This window comes from Achroia grisella, unplaced genomic scaffold (genome assembly GCF_030625045.1).
Source record: "Achroia grisella isolate CSIRO2021 unplaced genomic scaffold, CSIRO_AGI_Agris_v1 utg478, whole genome shotgun sequence".
Lineage (NCBI taxonomy): Eukaryota > Metazoa > Arthropoda > Insecta > Lepidoptera > Pyralidae > Achroia > Achroia grisella.
In genome coordinates, this window is record NW_026712882.1 from 3,210,794 (window position 1) to 3,230,000 (window position 19,207).

General features: G+C 34.3%; 3 protein-coding genes across 3 annotated transcripts in view; 1 reads left to right on the forward strand and 2 right to left on the reverse strand.

The window, feature by feature from the left end:
* Nucleotides 1–1,822: 1,822 nt before the first annotated feature.
* On the reverse strand, nucleotides 1,823–5,055 carry LOC131845652 (FAD-linked sulfhydryl oxidase ALR). Its single transcript, XM_059194741.1, has 3 exons — nucleotides 4,721–5,055; nucleotides 3,863–4,056; nucleotides 1,823–2,047 (listed from the first exon to the last, which is right to left on the reverse strand). The coding sequence occupies exons 1-3, from the start codon at nucleotides 4,829–4,831 to the stop codon at nucleotides 1,885–1,887; spliced, it is 468 nt and encodes a 155-aa protein (XP_059050724.1). The 5' UTR covers nucleotides 4,832–5,055; the 3' UTR covers nucleotides 1,823–1,884.
* Nucleotides 5,056–5,713: 658 nt separating this feature from the next.
* LOC131845602 (cytosolic Fe-S cluster assembly factor NUBP1 homolog) lies at nucleotides 5,714–15,019 on the reverse strand. Its single transcript, XM_059194677.1, has 9 exons — nucleotides 14,767–15,019; nucleotides 14,603–14,683; nucleotides 14,061–14,221; nucleotides 9,682–9,783; nucleotides 8,956–9,046; nucleotides 8,423–8,494; nucleotides 7,465–7,658; nucleotides 6,510–6,696; nucleotides 5,714–5,846 (listed from the first exon to the last, which is right to left on the reverse strand). The coding sequence occupies exons 1-9, from the start codon at nucleotides 14,795–14,797 to the stop codon at nucleotides 5,818–5,820; spliced, it is 948 nt and encodes a 315-aa protein (XP_059050660.1). The 5' UTR covers nucleotides 14,798–15,019; the 3' UTR covers nucleotides 5,714–5,817.
* A 285-nt stretch (nucleotides 15,020–15,304) lies between these two features.
* Nucleotides 15,305–19,207, forward strand: part of LOC131845603 (tektin-3-like) — a 10,343-nt gene continuing 6,440 nt past the window's right edge. Inside the window, exons 1-6 of the mRNA XM_059194678.1 lie at nucleotides 15,305–15,450; nucleotides 15,539–15,678; nucleotides 16,420–16,671; nucleotides 17,152–17,242; nucleotides 18,164–18,305; nucleotides 18,924–19,021. Coding sequence (XP_059050661.1) covers nucleotides 15,424–15,450; nucleotides 15,539–15,678; nucleotides 16,420–16,671; nucleotides 17,152–17,242; nucleotides 18,164–18,305; nucleotides 18,924–19,021 — 750 coding nt within the window. The 5' untranslated portion in view covers nucleotides 15,305–15,423. The remainder of the gene's footprint in view (nucleotides 15,451–15,538; nucleotides 15,679–16,419; nucleotides 16,672–17,151; nucleotides 17,243–18,163; nucleotides 18,306–18,923; nucleotides 19,022–19,207) is intronic.

Genomic DNA, 19,207 nt, shown 5'->3' on the forward strand with positions numbered 1-19,207 from the left:
ATTTTGATGGTATATTAGAAACATGGAAGTATGTAACCCCTTTTGCACTGACGTTGGACTTAATTCAAAATGTAATTTCTAAGTCTAGATTAGATCACCCTGTATATAACACATGATGGAATGTATTTTTTGATGGCGATTTACAATATGGAAATATTTTCAACATTTCCAAAATGAACTATGTTATTGGTAATGTAACATGTGATAATTATTTTTTCAACACACTTGCTCGTAAAGTGGATTTAATTTCACCAGTTTTCGTTATATACAGCAGCTCATAAAACACGCGTGCGTTATATAATGAAGAAGAATGATAAAACACGCAAATAATGAAGTCATATTCCATAACCGCATTTATTTATTTTATATCAAATTTCGAAGTCAACGCCTCGCGACGCTAGTCGTAAGACAGCGCGCTGATTTAAAAAAGTAAAACGACAGGTAAGCAACAGCGTGTATCAGTTTTAAGGATGAGTTTATTTAAAATCAAGTGTGTTGAAAAACGTCGTTCGATGTACGTGCGTATTTAACACACTCGGCCCTATTACGCCTTTGCCTTCGGCTCGGGTACATGTAATTCTACTTATATCGTAGTATACCTACTATTATTACTATTAATCGATTGTAAACTTTTGTACTTGATATTTGAATGAATTGTTGTTACGTATGTAACCTACGCGCGTTATGGCATGTTGCGGGTGATTTAATCCGGCCACATATATCCGGTAAATCGGACGGCTCTATTCTTCAATTGCCTATTGATAACTACCGTTTGGATATGCGCTAATCTAGCAAAGTACTATTTTGTTATTTTTGCACTCGTACCTTGCTATAACGCATGGAGAATGATTGTTGACATGGAACTGAATTTCTACTTTTGAATGAACTTTACAATAAAATATTAAAATACCAATTGTTTATTATTTAATCTCTACATATGTAAATAGGTGGGCCTTGATCACACAGTAGATCTTATTAATCTTACTGTATGCTTTAAAATATAATGTATTGTATTCTACATGCGAAGTCAGAGGGTAATCTATAGAAGAATATTGTATACATGGACAATAATTTCTTGAGGAAATATATTGGTGGTATTTTTTTTAAACATGGCAACTCTGGTATAGTTCGCGTGATTATACCAAAATCATAGACAATAAAATTTGCGAATTACGACTTTTTACGTAGATTGCACAGTTTACGTCATCCTACACTGGGTATATAGATTTGATTTTTTTTTATAATTTAATTGCTACTATTGAAAGGTAAGTTGTAACAAAAAAAAGGAAAATCTAAATAGAAATATTTTAATTAGTGATAAATTCACAAACATTACTTGTACACATTCATCTATATACAAAATAGATTATAAAAATTCAACAACAAAATACAATGTAATATTTTGCAAAATGCACAAATCACACTGCATTATAAAGTATACAGCAACAAAAATCGCTTAAATTCTCTAACTAAAACCGAGCAACACTATATAGTTTATTGTACTATATCTCATGCTAAAAATGTTGCCACGTTTATATTTGAAAACCTCGCTATTTTGAATTTATCTAAAAAACAGTCAACCTACCTTTGGTATAAGTTCAAAACATTCTTTTGTTTTTAATTTAACTGTAGTAATTTTATTATTAAGTAATTTATAATGGATAAAGTGTTACAGTTACTTCATAATATTTAAATAATAATGTTTATTACGCATTCACGCAGAAAGTACTGGACCGATCATCATGAAATTTTCTACACATGTTCTTGGAGGAATTAAAATGTACATAGGATACTTTTTATTAAAAAAAAAAGGATTAAATGCGAGTGTAATCGCGGGTAAAAGTTACTAATATATACATGGCAACATCTTTCACATATTGCGACTTAATCACAGGAGCCGTCCAGCCAGCCGTCTCGCCATCTCTCGTGGACTTTGCTGCAGTCGAACTCTGGTTTCCCAAGCTTCACATTTACAGTATTGTGACGTTCACACAGCCATTTTGCTAGCGCATCTCTGGAGCTAGTTTCCGGTGGATTTTTTTTTATGCTAAAAAAATTGCATTATTTTATAAGAAATATAAATAATCTTTATTCAAACGGTTCTTAGGTAAAACCAGTTTGTTGTTATTATATAAGCTTATATCAGTTTTTTCTTATGCTATAATATGAATTTTACAATAGTATTTTTTTATGGCTGATAATGGAATACTGATTAGGAATTAAATAGGTGATGAAAATATTTTTTTGGAAGTTTTTTTTTTTTTTTGGTAAGTAGGTATCTGCAATCAGTACAGGTACTATAAGCAGGTGAGTTGTTGGTAGTGGGCGTGGGAGGATCTCTATCCTTTGACACGGTCCCCATGTTTCAGCTAGCTAGAAATCTTTCATCCAGCTCAAGGATATTTGATCTTTTCAATCTTTTTGCTGGGTTGTTAGCTAGAAGTTTCTGAGCTAATTCGTTTGGGTGAATAGCAAGGCGGGCCTTATATTTGATACTTGATTTCCCAATTTCTTCCCTGACTGTGGCGATGCTGGCAAAGTGGTGAACCTCAGAGTTGGTGATGAACCATGGAGCTTTTAAGATGCACTTTAGGATGCAGTTTTGACATCTTTGGAGAATTTCGATATTCGAGTGACAGGCGCTTCCCCATAACTGAATGCCGTATGTCCAGATTGGTTTGAGTGCAACCTTGTATATAAGAAGTTTGTTCTCCATGGCCAGAGATGATCTCCTGCCAAGTAGGAACTCCAGATTTCTGAATTTTATATTTGTTTCATCTCGTTTTGCCTTTATGTGTTTCTTCCAGGTGAGTCGACGATCTAGGTGAAGTCCAAGATACTTGACAGAGTCAACGTGTTGGAGGGGTTCGTGGCCTAGGGTGACAGCTGGACAGTTGCCTTGCCGCAGAGAGAAAGTTATCTGTAGTGACTTTGAGACACTAGGCTTGATTCTCCATGCTTTAAGCCAACTGTCAATCTTGTCTAGGTGATTTTGTAGGATAGCGGAGGCGGCTTCTGGTTTGGTGTGACTGGCCAATATAGCGGTGTCGTCCGCGTAAGTGGCTGTGGTAACTTGACAATTTGTTGGCAGATTTTTTGGAAGTTGGCTATCGGCAATCAGTACTGGTGCTAGCAGGGCAGGTGAGTTGGCGTGTGAGGATCTCTATCCTTTGACAAGCTCCCAGCTAGAAATCATCATCATTCATCCATCTCCAGGATATAATCTACATGTTATAATTTAACTATCATCTATATACATGTTCAACACCACCATCACATTATGATGTGCTGCCAATAGCACCACTCATACATTAACAGAGGACTAAGATGTCATGCCTTCGTATCCTTAAATTTTACTGCTTTTATCTCACCTTTCTACAGAAACACATCTTAAAAAACTAGCTGTCAGGGTTACCTAAGTTGCAAAAAGTGGTTTTTAAACATTGATGTAAACTAGAATTTATGAAAAACTAATATATTGATAATTATAGATTATCTTCTAGTGTATGAAATTTCGCACTTATAGTTTACATAGAGAAGTGCAGAATGCTAACATATTTTTTTATTATGCATATTAAATAATTTGATCAATAAAAACGTCATTACACACACTACCCTGTATTTGACACACAGACCACAGACAGTAGGTCTGAAAATAGGATTAACCCTATTTTTCATACTCTAAGGGACAGGGGTTTTCCACCCCAAAAATATAGCAAAGTTTATTTAGATGTTTTTATGATTCTGTATTAAAAATACTTATAAGCCTAAATTTTCACCCTAATACCCCTATTTTTAATTTACATGGCGAGGCTTTTTCAGGGTCAGCTACTTATGTATATAAATAAAAAAAAATACCTACTCCTCTTGAAAGTCTAAAGCACAAGGCTCACATGGGTAGAACTGCGCAAAGATATTGAAGAATCTCGCCATGTTACTTGACTGTGACTGTGTGGGTTTGTCTGGGAAATATGATGCCATGGAGTGGAGGAAACCCCATGTTGATTTTCCTAATTCATCTTTGTCTAGAGGGCAGTCTGTTCTCTTAGGTACATCCTGAAATACATAAAAGTAATCTTAATAATAATAATATTATAAATATGAAAGTTTGTTACTCTTTCACACAAAAACTACTGAACAGTTTTTGATGAAACTTATGCATCAGAGACAGTAATATAGCTTATGCATCAGAACAACACATAAGCTATATATTTTTTCAATTTAATACAGGTGAAACTGTAGATACAGCTTGTATTAAGTAAATAAATAAACCTGGACAATTAATACAGAACCGTCTAGTCGCACAGTAAGCATAACTTATGTTATGAGTACTAGACAACTGATATAAATACATAGATACTTTTTTGTAAATACATACATGGAAAACACTCAAAGGATACAGACAAATTATACTCATAAATACGAATGTTTGCACCATGCAAGGAATCGAACCCGCGACCATCAGAAGTAAAGCTGCGTGCTAAATCGCTAGACCACCGAGGCTCTCGATATTCATATAGTAAATTGGTAAATGTATTTCTACTAATATTTCCTACGTCCAGAAATTATTTTTGCATAACACAAGTAACCTACCCTGGCTTTGTATGGGTAGTAGAACATTACATTATACAACTAAACTTATGTCAGGAATTACTCTGATGACAGATGAAGAATATAAAAATCTTTTCAGTGATAGATAATATCAACAACATAACCTCACCTGTTTGTTCGGCTCCGCTGATGTGACTTTGTTCTGTTGTTTAGCCCAAGTTTTGAAATCTGTACACGCTCTACAAGGTTTTTCCTCTTCGTCAATTCCATGAGAAGGCATTTCTTGCTAATATTCAATAAGGTTGTGCCCATGTAAAAAGGTTTATTGGTGATGCAATAGATAGGTAACTGATAACCGATAAATCACTTTATGCGATTTAAAAAGGCTAGATAATGTAAAACCTAACCACTATATGTTGCTCTAACAAAGGAGTTAATGTAATTTTTATATTAGAAATTTTGGTAAAAATATTTGAAAAATCCAAATACGGCGAGTAAAGTACGGAAACACATTATATGACATTTAATTTGACATTGACAGCGTCTGTCACTATCACGTGTATTGGTGACTTTTTTTGTTCAAGAGAACTACGCCCATACAGCCATAAATGTGTATTGGTGTTTTGTCATAGTGACATTTATTGTCAATGGAAATCACGAGATCATCATCATCATCATCGCAGCCCGGAAGACGTCCACTGCTGGACATAGGCCAAAATCAGGAGATATTCAATTGTTACTATATGTGAAATATTAATGAAGTTGTTAACTTCTTAGTTAATAAAATCAATAAGTATTTAAAAAATATTCAAAATAGAATGATTAAATTCAAATCCATCAAGTCTGAGCTTTTAATTTCTTAAAATATATATCACATTTTTAGTTCATTCTTACAACTTACAATAGCTCACAATATAGAGAAAATATAAGGCTAAAAGAGGGAATACCAAATTTATTATGATTATATGCTGTATTTTCTAAGAGTATCCTCGATTGGATCTACATACCGAACTGGACGGTAGGGGAAAAAAATATAATGTAAAAACTTGACGTTCAAAAGCGGCTAAAATGTCCTACATGAATAAATGATTTTTAAATTTGAATTACTAGAAAGAGATGTGTTATTAAAATATATATTTTATTACTAAATTTATAACATATAACATTTTAATAGAAATTGTGTGATATGGTATCACTTTGATGTTCTGACTAGCTTAAATTCTAATTAATTATATATAAGTTGCTTCACTGGTCCATCCCTTAGCTTCAAGCGCTTTCACAGGCTGATATTATTTCTGAAATAAACATAAATATTTTTAAAATTATGAAAAGGAGATTCTAGATTAAATAGAAGTACAATCGAAATAACATTCAGATAAATACACTTTTATTAATCTTCCACTGATTTGGAGCCCGAAGAAGACAGCGACTAGCCCATAGCTTTATATGTTAAAATAACAATATAACTGTTTATTTTCACACACATTTGCGTAAACATAATAAATTAATATGTAAATAAATTCTCACTACCAGCAATGGCTCGAAAAATAAGACAGATCCCATACTAGAGATGGCGCACTGCGATTATTAAACTGAAATTCATTATAATACACATATATACATTTTTAATGCTAGTGTTGATAAGCATTTGCTCAAATCTCAGCTTTTTGAAGTCACGAAATTGTCATCAGCTTGATTTGATTGCATAAAAAAAATTATAGAGACGAATTCAAGATTGGACTGTTATTGCAATTATTAGCCTATTACGAGTATGTCTTGCCTTTGAACTGTAAAGGTCACCTGCATTTAAATCGGGAAATTTATATAATTGTATGTTAAAGTTACTGCTCACAGAGCTTAAATTCAGTCTCCCAGAGTTAATGCTGGAGCAAAGGGACCCCGAGGCCCCAACCCAACCCTTTCAGGGTGTGAATGATAAAGAAAATTAATCAACTCACTATCAACAATGTCTTTTAATGCAATAACCGCTGGGGAGTTGGGTAACGCCTGCAGGAAATCTGTGCCTTCGTCGCAGCAGCGAGCCAGCAGAGGGTCCAGTGGGAGGCTTCCCAACATCTGTGTGTCGAGGTCAGAGCACATCTGTACCGCACCACCCGTCGTTGCCGGGAAGATCTCGCTTCTAGTCTATAATTAAATACATAATTTAATTACCATATTTAAAATCTCATTATTATCTCACTATATGTTTTACAGGTATTGATATGTTTTACAGTATAAGATTCACTGGCACTGACAGCGATGGCATATGGCAACACTACAGTACAATATTTTGGTTAGTATAGTCCAGTGGCGACTAAGGTTAAAGTGAGCCCTAGAGAATATTGTAACTGCATTGGGTATTTTAAGAAAATACAGGCATTATGCATATGTCAAGGATTTTACCTAAATGTCGTTTGGCTAAAGTTAGTAATTCGTTTTATGGCAATTGCGTAAGGTTTTACAATAAAATACCAGGGTCTGTTATAAATCTGCCAGAAAAAAGATTTAAATGTCAAATAAAACACTTCCTTTGGAAAAAAACTTACTATAAAATTGAAGAATTCGTTAACGATAATAATGTTTTTGTAGAAAAATTTTAAATACATAGCACTGACAATATTATCTGATTACACTAATAATGAGTGCGTAGCGATTTCTATGTTGATTGTCGCATGCCTCTTACTTGTTACACTGTAATTATTTATATAAAAAAAACATCTATTAAAAAGAGCAACACACAAGTTTCTTGCTCATTCTTCTTGTGATGAATCTGCATTCCGAATGAGTGGTAGAATCAAAATATGACTATTCAAAAGTGCTTGTAATGAGTTTATTTGAATAAAGATTATTTCTATTTCTATTTCTAAGGCTTAGTTCTTAATAAAATAATAGCTCTAGAAAACATCAGGGTACCTTGCAGTTGGGGCACACAAACAGCGACATATTCTCGATTACGCCGAGCACTTTAACGCCGACTTTGTCACAGAACTGCAGTTCCTTCCTCACGTCAAGGAGGGCGACCTCCTGCGGCGTGGTCACCACCACCGCGCCGCTCAGACCCGCCTTGGAGAGGTACTGAACCGCTGACAGGTGCTCGTCTGAAGTACCTGACAACAAAAAAATCTTCATTAATAAATTTTGTTTGCTTATATTCTACATATAAAATAATACAATAGAAATAATCTTTGTTCAAATAAGCTTAATATAAGCACTTTTAAATAGTTACTTTCTATCTTTACGAGAAAAAAGGTTTTTTAATGGATTATAATCGAATGGTACACCCCTACCTTCATTTAGCTATTTTTTTTTATACTCTTTATTGCACCAATTACATAACAAATAAATACAATTATATTATATTATCTGTACAAATAAATATAATTGAAGTGTCTGCTTGTAATTTCAATTTAACATTTTTGCATTAAATGCATATGAAAGTATATATACAAACTATAAAGTTTATATATACACTTCCATAATAAATACATTTTAAAAATTGTTGTCTGTCTGTCTTGCTAATCTCTGAAATTACTGCAACGATATTGACGGGACTTTCACTCGCAGATAGGTAATGTTATAAGAAGTAACTTGGGCTAATTTTATTTTGACAATTTATTTATTTATTAGCATACAAAACAGATTACAATCAATACAATAATATAATTGGGAGCGTGTAGTTCGGTACAAAACTGGATTGTAATCCAATTATAAACAATTATTAAAAAAAAGTTAAATTCCATATGAACGTACTCGCTGGTAACAGCTAGTAAAATATGTTACCAGTTAAATATGTTGTACCAGCATGTGGAAAAGAGGACATTATTTATTGATTTATTATTCCTTAAAATTTTTAAATAATTAAAACAATTACCTGGCGGAGTGTCTATCAGAAGGTAGTCCAATTCACCCCAATCCACCTCACTGAGAAACTGCTTGATCATACCTGAACAAATAAAATAAAACATGATTAGGATTGTGAATGTATTTTTATAGACTTTCAATGTTGCATTTATCAAAACTTGATAACATCTCAGGACAATGTAAGGGACTAGATGGCGCTGTGTGCATTGTCCTATGTACAGCTTGTGTTATGGCCATATGCTTTGGTACAAGACAAAAAAATTTAGTTATGTATTTATCAGTTGATATAAATATGTAGATATATTCTTTTATACACAAAATATATGTGTTCCAAGGCTTTTTATTCCATACATACGAAATAACGTACCAGCTTAAGCCAGCAATGTATGGGACCTGTAGAGGAGGATAGGATGAAGTTTCCAGCATTATACTGACTTGTGGTCCACGATGACTGTGTTGTAATGTGTGTAAACTGTTGATTGTTATTTTATGTCATTTTTGTTGTTGTTAATGAAAAAAATTAACGAAAAAATCTCTAACTACCATTTTTCTTAGGTCCTCTCCATATAACAGCGTCGTCAGGACTTCCTAACAGGAATCCTATAGACATCAGTGAAAGATTGTCAGTCACATACTGCAACAATAAAAAAATATCTTAGTTAACAGAATACACGGCACCACACTACAGTAATCCCCCTATAACGCGGTACCCTTATAACGCGTGATTTTCCAAATACATATTTTCGTACTGTAAAATTTATAATGATTTGTACAGTTCATATTTTTTATTGGTATTTATTTATTTATTTAATTAAATGAAGATAACATTTTAAGGAAGGTGTTACATACGAATGTGGATGGTTATAAGGGCAGAGGAAGGCCGAAAAAGAGATGGATGGACTGTGTGTAAGATGATATGCTAAGAAAGGAAGTAAATAACGAGATGACTGCGAACAGGGATGAATGGAAGAGAAAAACATATTACGCTGACCACAGATAAATGGGATAAGGAAGAAGTAAATGATAATATTTTTTTAATTGGAAATGTTCTCAGTTTACTTTGATTTTTATAAAACTTACATATTTCGTTCATAACATAGTTTTTTCTTAATTATTCATTAATTATCGAATTATTTATACGTAACGCGTTATACTGGTTCCTGTGCGGTAAGCTAGTCTTACTGAATGTTAAATTAATTATGGTCATATTACGATCACTATTACGTTATTACCGAGTCATTTTTATAAAAAAAATATTAAAAAACTCACCACCGGCGACCAGCCCGAGCCCGAGTTGTGCACTTGCTCGCCGCGGACGCCCAACACGCGGGGCTGGCTCGGCCCGCATATGTCCGCGTCCAAAATACCCACCTGTTGGGGACAATGGATTCTCAGTTATGTGCTGCTACCGACCACGGCACATTCAAATAAAAATAAAAATGATTTATTCATGTGGAACATTTTAGCCGCTTATGAACATCATACTTTTTGAATTAATATTTTTTATTAATATATTATTTATATAAAAAAAATATCTATTAAAAAGAGCAACACACAAGTTTCTTGCTCATTCTTCTTGTGATGAATCTGCATTCCGAATGAGTGGTAGAATCAAAATATGACTATTCAAAAGTAATGAGTTTATTTGAATAAAGATTATTTCTATTTATCCCTACAGTTGTCCGACCTGTCTGTATGTGATTGTATTGACTGTAGGGTCTCTCCTGTCCGTACCGTCGACTACATACGGACCAAGAGCAACCTGACATTGAGGGTGACGCAGTTGGAATCGAGTCAACGGGAGTTTTAAAGTGTTATTGTTTATTTTCTGTATATTACTGTACCTTGTGTGTGTGACCTATGGGACACAGTACACCTAGATACATCAAAATAATAATTGCATTTAATAATGGCTAGTAAGACAAATCCAAGATTGTGTACTAAGCACTGCCGTGACTAAACTGTGTCACCCCACCTTACATTCCTATTGTCATTTAGTATATAAGATTAATATTTTTATGTACATATTGTCAGTCAATTATCATCTGTAATCATCATCATCATCTCAATTAATAACATAGTATCATTTACCCGCAATATGCCCTTTAACTAATAAATCGTAAAGGCCCAACATAAAATAGGTCTACAATAGAAAAAAATCTTACATCGGGACACAACAGAGTCAATCTCTATTTTTTTTTATATAATATATAACACAGTGGACGTACGAGCATGCTGCTCACCGGATGGTAAGTGATAACCGCCGCCCATGAGCATTAGCAAATTAAAAAAAAACTTGAATGTAGGTCAGAGTTCGCTATAAAAAATTCTAGGTACTAGGCATATAAAACTGGACCTATATAGAAGCAGCAAGACCACGGGAGTATCTTATTTCGTGATATATAAGGCTGGACAGCTATTACAAAATAAAACATTTGAATGTAGGTCATATATCGTACTCAAAATCTATATATATATAACTCAAAGGTGACTGACATAGTGATCTACCAACGCACAGCCCAAACCACTGGACGGATCGGGCTGAGACTTTGCATGTATAAAGCTACTATGACGTAGGCATCCCCTAAGAAAGTATTTGATGAATTCCACCCCAAGAGGATAAATTAACGCGAGCGAAGCCGCGGGCAAAAGCTAGTAGGTATATAAAACATGGCCTATATAGAAGGACCAGCAGTAAGACCAGAGGATAGTATCTTATTTCGTGATATATAAGGCTGGACAGCTATTACAAAATAAAACATTTGAATGTAGGTCATATAGCGTACTCACAATCTATATATATATAACTCAAAGGTGACTGACATAGTGATCTACCAATGCACAGCCCAAACCACTGGACGGATCGGGGTGAAATTTGGCATGCAGGTAGATGTTATGACGTAGGCATCCGCTAAGAAAGGATTTTGATAAATTCCACCCCTAAGGGGATGAAAGTTTGTATGAAACTTTGTCAATTTTAAACCGATCTGGCTGATACTTTGCATGCATACAGCTACTATGACGTAGGAATCCCCTAAGAAAGTATTTTGATGAATTCCACCCCAAGAGGATAAATTAACGCGAGCGAAGCCACGGGCAAAAGCTAGTAGGTATATAAAACTTGACCTATATAGAAGGACAAGTAATAAGACCACGAGATAATATCTTATTTCGTGATATACATAGGATAGGATAGCTATTAAAAAATAAAACATTTGAATGTAGGTCAAGCATTGTACTGATAATAAGCATATAAAACCTGACCTATATAGAAGGACAAGTAAGCACGTCATCTGAACGGTACCACCCCGCGCCGTCCACGGCCGCTCGGTGCTGTGCGAATTCCTGGCTTCTTGTTCGCTAGCACCAGGGATCGATACACGTGGTTACAGCTCCACGTGTTTTATTTTTTAAATACACGTCGCAATGGAATTCGGAAGCGAGCAGGAGAGGAGATCCAGATATAATAGGGTAAAAATTATATTTTCTTAAAGATAATCACTACACCTACATTCAAGAATTTTTTTAATAACGATCAATTCTGCGTCACTGCATAAGATATATTAATTACTAGCTGTTCCCCGTGACTTCGTCCGCGTGGAATTTAACTTTCATATTCTAAAATAAAAGTAGCCTAAGTTACTCCTTATTACATCAGCTACCTGCCAGTAAAAGTCCCGTCAAAATCGGTTCAACAATTTCAGAGATTAGCTAGAACAAACAGACAGACGGACAAAAATTGTAAATAATACTATTTTGGTGTATGTACCGTAGTTATATCCATATGCATGTAGTAAAAAACGGATATTTCAATATTACAAACAGACACTCCAATTATATTTATATGTATAGATTATTAGTGACAGCCTCGGGGGTCTAGCAGTTTAGCACACCACTTTACTTCCTATGTTTGCGGGTTCGATTCCTCGGACAATAATTTGTATTCATGAGTATGATTGTTTGTATCGGTCTAGGTGTTTTCTTTCTATTTACGACAAAATGTATCTATGTATTTATATCAGTTGTCTAGAACCCATAACACAAGCTCTGCATAGCTTGGTACTAGATGGCAATGTGTGAGTTGTATTATTAAAATTGCGATAGTAAGTTTTTTTTATACTTTCACTAACTGCTTTGTCGTATTAGAATAATAATGCAGAACGATTCACACAGCGACATCTAGTTCCAAACTATGCAATACTTGTACTATGTATATTAAAAAATTGATGAAATACATTTTTTTGTGAATACATACAGACTGCCACACATAACATTAAGACCAATACAAACAATCATATTTACGACGACAAATATTTGTATCGTACGAGAACCGAACTCTGGACAACCGGAAGTGAAGCGGTGTTTTATAGAAAACACTTAGGTACATTAATACAAACAATAATATTTACGACGACAAATATTTGTATCGTACGAGAACCGAACTCGGGACAACCGGAAGTGAAACGGTGTGGTAAACCGCCAGACATACATTTGTATTTCGGTTGGGTAAAACTACATAGGCTATTTTTATAATATTCAATTCAAAATTACAACAAACCGATAAGAGAACACGCTCCTTATTGTACGTAACTATAGCATATATAACTAACAAGCCTACGGGCCTAATATAATATAAGACTCTGTTCTTTTTCCTCTGTGTTATCAGACGTCTATTGAGGGTATTTAAACACTAACCATAATATTTAACTGTAACTAAAATGAAAAAAACTGAAAAACAAAACAAAAAAAATTTCTGGCTAGTTCTTCTCAGCTGAAATAGCTAGCCGAACTGGACGGTAGGGATGGTGATAAAAATATATCGTCCACACAACAGCCGAAAGATCTTATATTAATAAATAATTTTATTTTAGCATTGAAAAAAAAACAGAATAGATTGTGCACTGCATAGGATTCTTTGATACAGTATCTCAATATTGTTACAATTAAATGAAACCTTAGTAATCCCACAGTATACCATAATATTATGTTTCTATTGCATCATATCATTTTACCAACATTGAAATAAACATAAACTTTTTTCACTTCATCCATTGTGAATTGGTTATAATCAAAATGTAGTCCAAATTGTAGTAACCCAATAAACAAAATATGGGACATGTACACTTCTTGGTATGTCACAAATAAACAGCTGCATCATGATCTGGAGATAGACATTTTCAAACAAGAGATTTTGAAACAAACCAAATCATACGACGAAAGAATGAAAAATCATTCCAAACGCCAGGCAAAGACACTGATGAAAGTGAGCCAATCTAGTCGCAGACTAAAACGCAAAATACCTTAGGACCTTATCAAATAAACAGTGTATATGTACAGTAAAGTAGGATGTGTGTAACACATACCGAGCCTGTCATGACCAGATAACCCAATTAACATACTACTTAATGTTTTTTACTTTAAAAAAACAATATATACATATATATATATATTGTTGAATTGTGACAGTTTGTAGTACACAAAAAATACAAAAAAAAAATGTACACTTCTGGTCGTTACACTCAAAATACTGATGTGTACTTGAAATTTCCTCCAGTCGGTTAGACTGGAAGGATTTTCAAGTATATGACAAATAGGTCCAGTGAAAACAAATATTTCCCATATTGCACTTTAAATCTCAAGTTACTTACATTGATGTCTGGATTCTTAGCAGCCAGTGCATGCCCTAGCAGTGATGTGACTGTGCTCTTTCCCACTCCTCCTTTCCCGGACAGTATCAATATCTTGTGCTTCACATTAGACAGTCTGTTTTTAATTATGTCTATGGCTGGATCTGGTATGGAGGCTGCGCCTGAACAAAAATAAATTTAGTAAATTTTTTCCTCAGCCAAACATTATGGTTAATTCAGAGGTGAATTGGTTACAGTTGTCTAACTGACTTAACTAAACACATTATGAGTGGGGCAGGTATTTCTAAACCCGTATTAGTAAATATATTTTTTCCTTGTGTCACTTAAAATTACTTATTTTAAATGCGTACTAATATCTTCCCCGCTTTTAAATGGCAATGTGCGGAACAAGTTCTAGTACCTGCCCCACTTATAAGTGGCAATCCTCAGAACGGGTACAAATACCTGCCCCGCGCAATTTTCCACCCAGAATCAATTTTCTCCACCTGTTTTCTTCTACAACCTTACTAATACTACCAGAAGCTACTAATACTAATACTTACCAGAAGCACATATATTCTGGTTAGGACAGCCGGCACAGGCCGATGCCTTGCCAGCATCCTGACTCTCGGTGCCGGGACAATCTACAAGATTTTGTTAAAAGTGAATAATTTATTACGAAACACACGTACAGACTTCTTCAACTTATATGTAATAAAGTTCTTACGTTGGGGTGCATTATCTGGAACGTTGCTCATATTATTTTATGTAGTTAGCACATTAATATTGAATTTTATTAAATTTAATTCTTTAATATTGTGATACAAATAAATAATATAACAATGACAACTACGACCTTAGAACTACATTTACAAATTAAATGGCAGACAATTAGGTATTTCTATCATTTGAAAATTAAAACAACAAAATAAAGTTTAGTATATTAGGAAACAATCAACTTTTGGACATTGATAATCACAGATAACTCAACTATGGAGAACTGACAAAACATGACTGTCAAAGTGACAGTGACATTCCATTTTTGTCGGTTGGATGTAAACGTTGTATACCAAAATGTTTTAATTTCTTTTTAACAAATGTATTCTGAATAAGAAAATTAGGTATATTTAGGTTTATGTATAAACTGATTGCTGATTAATTACGTTAATAAACAATAATTTGTGAGTTTTATTCAATTTATTTAATCAAAAATGTAACTGTTTTCACATTTCATTTTCTATAGGTTGCATAACCTGACAAATTTAGCCACGAAAAATATAGATTTAAAATTTTTACCTATTTTTCTATCAAATGTAAATCATAACAGTTCCTTTTCCTAAATTTATTCCAACTTATTAAATATTTCTTAATAAAATTAACCGTAATGGCTAAAGAAGTGTCCATGTGTACGGTAAATAACGATACAAATTAATGTTACATTTCGATGCATGTTGGGCAGGAATTACAGAATTATATTTGTTTCACTTTATCTTCCATAGCAACTGCAACAATGGAACCCTGTGAAAGAGACAGCCGGTGCTCCAAGCGTGCCTCCGCAAGTTGGGTACTGTTTTCATTCGCCCAAAAAGCACCCTTGGAGACCTATTATGGGATATGAGGAGATTGAAGTCACACCGATGTAAGTTTCATATTTCATATTCAAGTACGTAACCTTTTTATGGACTTGGAATGATCTAATAGAAAGTGTATCCTCTACGTATAATATATGTGCTACACTTTTTTTTAACTATTCTAATGATAAATAACACATAAGACTATAAATGCGTAAATACATAAAATATAATATTATATATAAAATAGCATATATATATATGTATATATAAACATAAACTATTTATTATATAAATAATGTAAATATGTATGTGTGTCATCTATATAAATATATATGATAAACACCTAGTGAAACACAACTAGCCCTACGAAAACTTCTGCTGTATCAAATCGCAGCTGAAGTCAATACATGTTAATAAAAAAATAATAATAATAATGTCAGTGAAACAAATAAAATAAATAAAAAAAAAAAAAAATGATGTTGGTCGCGGTCTTTGCTGCTTCACCGATAGAGTCGAGTGTGCTAACTGCTAAATCACTAGATCACTGATGCCGTCATATAAAATGACCACGGGAAAATGGCGGACATCTGACCATAGAGCAAAGGCCTAAGTGCGTTTGTTGATAATTTATTAATGATAATTTTATCTAAATAAAAACTGATTAACAAAATTTTATAAAATAATTGTTGCGCAAACAAATAATAGGCATACGGCTAATCTGAATGTAAGCTCCTAACTATAGCACTTAAAACTAAATGTAACCATAGACACATATGTAGTAATATTTTTTATTTAATTATCCTAAGGCCATCCCAACCGATAACAAACACGATGGTAGATCCGTGCTATACCCCCGCTGGCATGGCAGCGGAGCCACTCCGCTTTCCGAATCTGGTGACGGGGTTCGACCGCAGCCCGGAGCACGCGGCGCGGGCTGCTCTGTACACCAGATACACGCAGTACGAGTGGAATCAGAACAGCATCAAGAACTACAACGAATCCGACGCTAAGAGAAACTTCTCCGAGCGCGTCAGAAATGATATCATGAGAATGCTTAGGTGAGTGTTTTTTATATACCTAATATGATGTATGATTAGAATTTGAAATTAAATAAATCAAGGGATAAGAAATATAAATAATCTTTATTAAAAAAAAACCTAATATGAGCACTTTTGAATAGTCATATTTTTTTGTTCCACCACTTATTCGGAACGCTCAACATCACAAGAACAATCAGCAAGAACCACGCGTGTTACTATTTTAGATATAATTTATTTTGTTAGATACTCACCTATTCAAATAAATAAATAAATAGTTGACTAACAAAATAAATCAGTCCTACTTATCAGAGCAGACCAGCTCCTACAAGCAGGACCCGTTCACGAGCATGACGAGTTTTAGGGAACCTTTTTTTTAATAAAATTCTATTAACAACAAACCGCGTGGAGGTCGACCAGACGTGATACTCAAATGACAAACAATGGTACTGCTAGTCCCAGTTATAAATACACTTCATTTAATTGCATCACATAAATCAGGGAAACAGACGAAATCGGCACACAAGGTCAGCGGGACTCGGGCCGGAGAATTGGAGAACGCATAACCGACACCACGTTCTGGAGAAATGAGGTAATAGAAATAGAAATAGAAAATCATTTATTCAAATAAACTTAATTTAAGCACTTTTGAATAATTAACATTTTTTTAAATCTACCGCTTATTCGGAAAGCTATCTCATCACAAGAAGAATATGCAAGAAACTTGTGTGTTGCTCTTTTAAACAATCCTTGTAAGTTCACATTTTACAAGTCGAAACGTGTGAATACAAACTACCAACCAGCACTAATTTATTTAGGCTCAAATGTAAAAACACAATAAGATTAAATCAGTCGTAGTGATAAGAGCAGACCAGTCCCTACAAGCAGCACTCGTTCACGAGTATGACGGATGAGCCAGCCATCACTGCGCTCGACCATAGGTGAGAAATAAACATAAGGTACACCGCCAGAGTAAATCATTAGCCAAGACTAGTGCACTATCATCATCCATTATCCATTAAAATATTGTTATCAAACTACCAATAATTTTTTTCGGACTTCTAATCCTGATTGCCGCAGCTGGTCTTTACAGCTTCACCGGACGATAGGGGGCGAGTGCAGATGGCACTCCAAACCAAAGGAAGGACTTATGGAGCGGCTGAAGGCCAACTCCCGTCTGATGGATACGACTTTAGTCTGAGAGCATCGTTAGCGGTTCGAAGTTCGGCTCAGGCCGTTGTAATTTCGATCCCCGTTTGAACTGGACGGGGTATCGATCGGAGGGGATACTGATATGCTTGATCGTTGGAAACAACGACTTTTTTATAAATAGTTCATTTTGTGAATATAATATTATGTGACATAAAAATGCAGACGTCAATTTTGACGACGAAATAAGACGATTTCGACGTCAAAATAATTTTTTCATAATAAGGCGGCGATCGAGAGAATCGTGAGAGCGAGCGAGACACTAGCACATTAATAATCCTCTCTCCCTCATATTTATTGTTAGGTCTCCATTGAAATGGAGCGCTTGGTGGCGACATGTGAGAAGTTGAATGATACGCGACGGCAGCTGGAGCGAGCCATCGCTGGCATCGAAGGACCCCTCCATATAGTGCAGGAGTGCCTCTATCACAGAGAGAAGAGGCAGGGTATGGACCAATTATGAATTACTAGCTATGTCTTAAATTTCAAGAAAAGATATAGCCTATGTGTTATTCTGATGCATAAGCTATATTACTTCAAAATCCGTTCAGTAGTTTTTGCGTGAAAGAATAATAAACATGTATACTTACAAATTTCCGTATTTATAATATTAATAAGATTAATACATCTGTGTAAGTAAATGTAAATAAACTGACTAATAAAAAAATATAAATATAAACTGACGAAAAAAAAAGTAATTCAAATGAGTTTCTTGCCAGTTCTTCTCAATTGAATCTGTATACTGAACTGGAAGGTAGGGAAAAATATTAATACATGAAATTTGACGTTTATAAGCGGCTGTTTTAGCCAGTAGGACATTTCAGCCGCTTATGAACATCAAATTTTTTATATTATAATTATTGCCCTACCGTCCAGTTCAGTATACAGATCCAATTGAGAAGAACTGCCAAGAAAATCAATTGAATTACTTTTTTTAAAGCCATTTTAAGTTTGTATGGATATTGAACCTGTGGCCATCGGAAACAAAAGTAGTATGTCAAACCTAACCACGGCCTTCAGTCAAATACATACATAAATTATAAGGAGATGTATTGAATGATCAGGTTTGGAGCAAGTACATGATGCAGTGGAGCAATCGCTTCTAAAGGAGGTCGCCATATTGCGGGAGTGCCAAGATAAGTTCAGGAACATGCTTGAGAAGGTAAAGTTACAGATTTAGTTATTTTAAATGCAGTAGAACAGAAATTTCTTTATTAAAATACACTTCAATTTAAGCACTTTTGAATAGTCATAGCTATCATTCTTATAATTTACCGCTCATTCGAACAGCTGTCGCATCACAAGAAGAACGAGCAAGGAACTTGTGTGTTGCTCTTTTAAATAATCA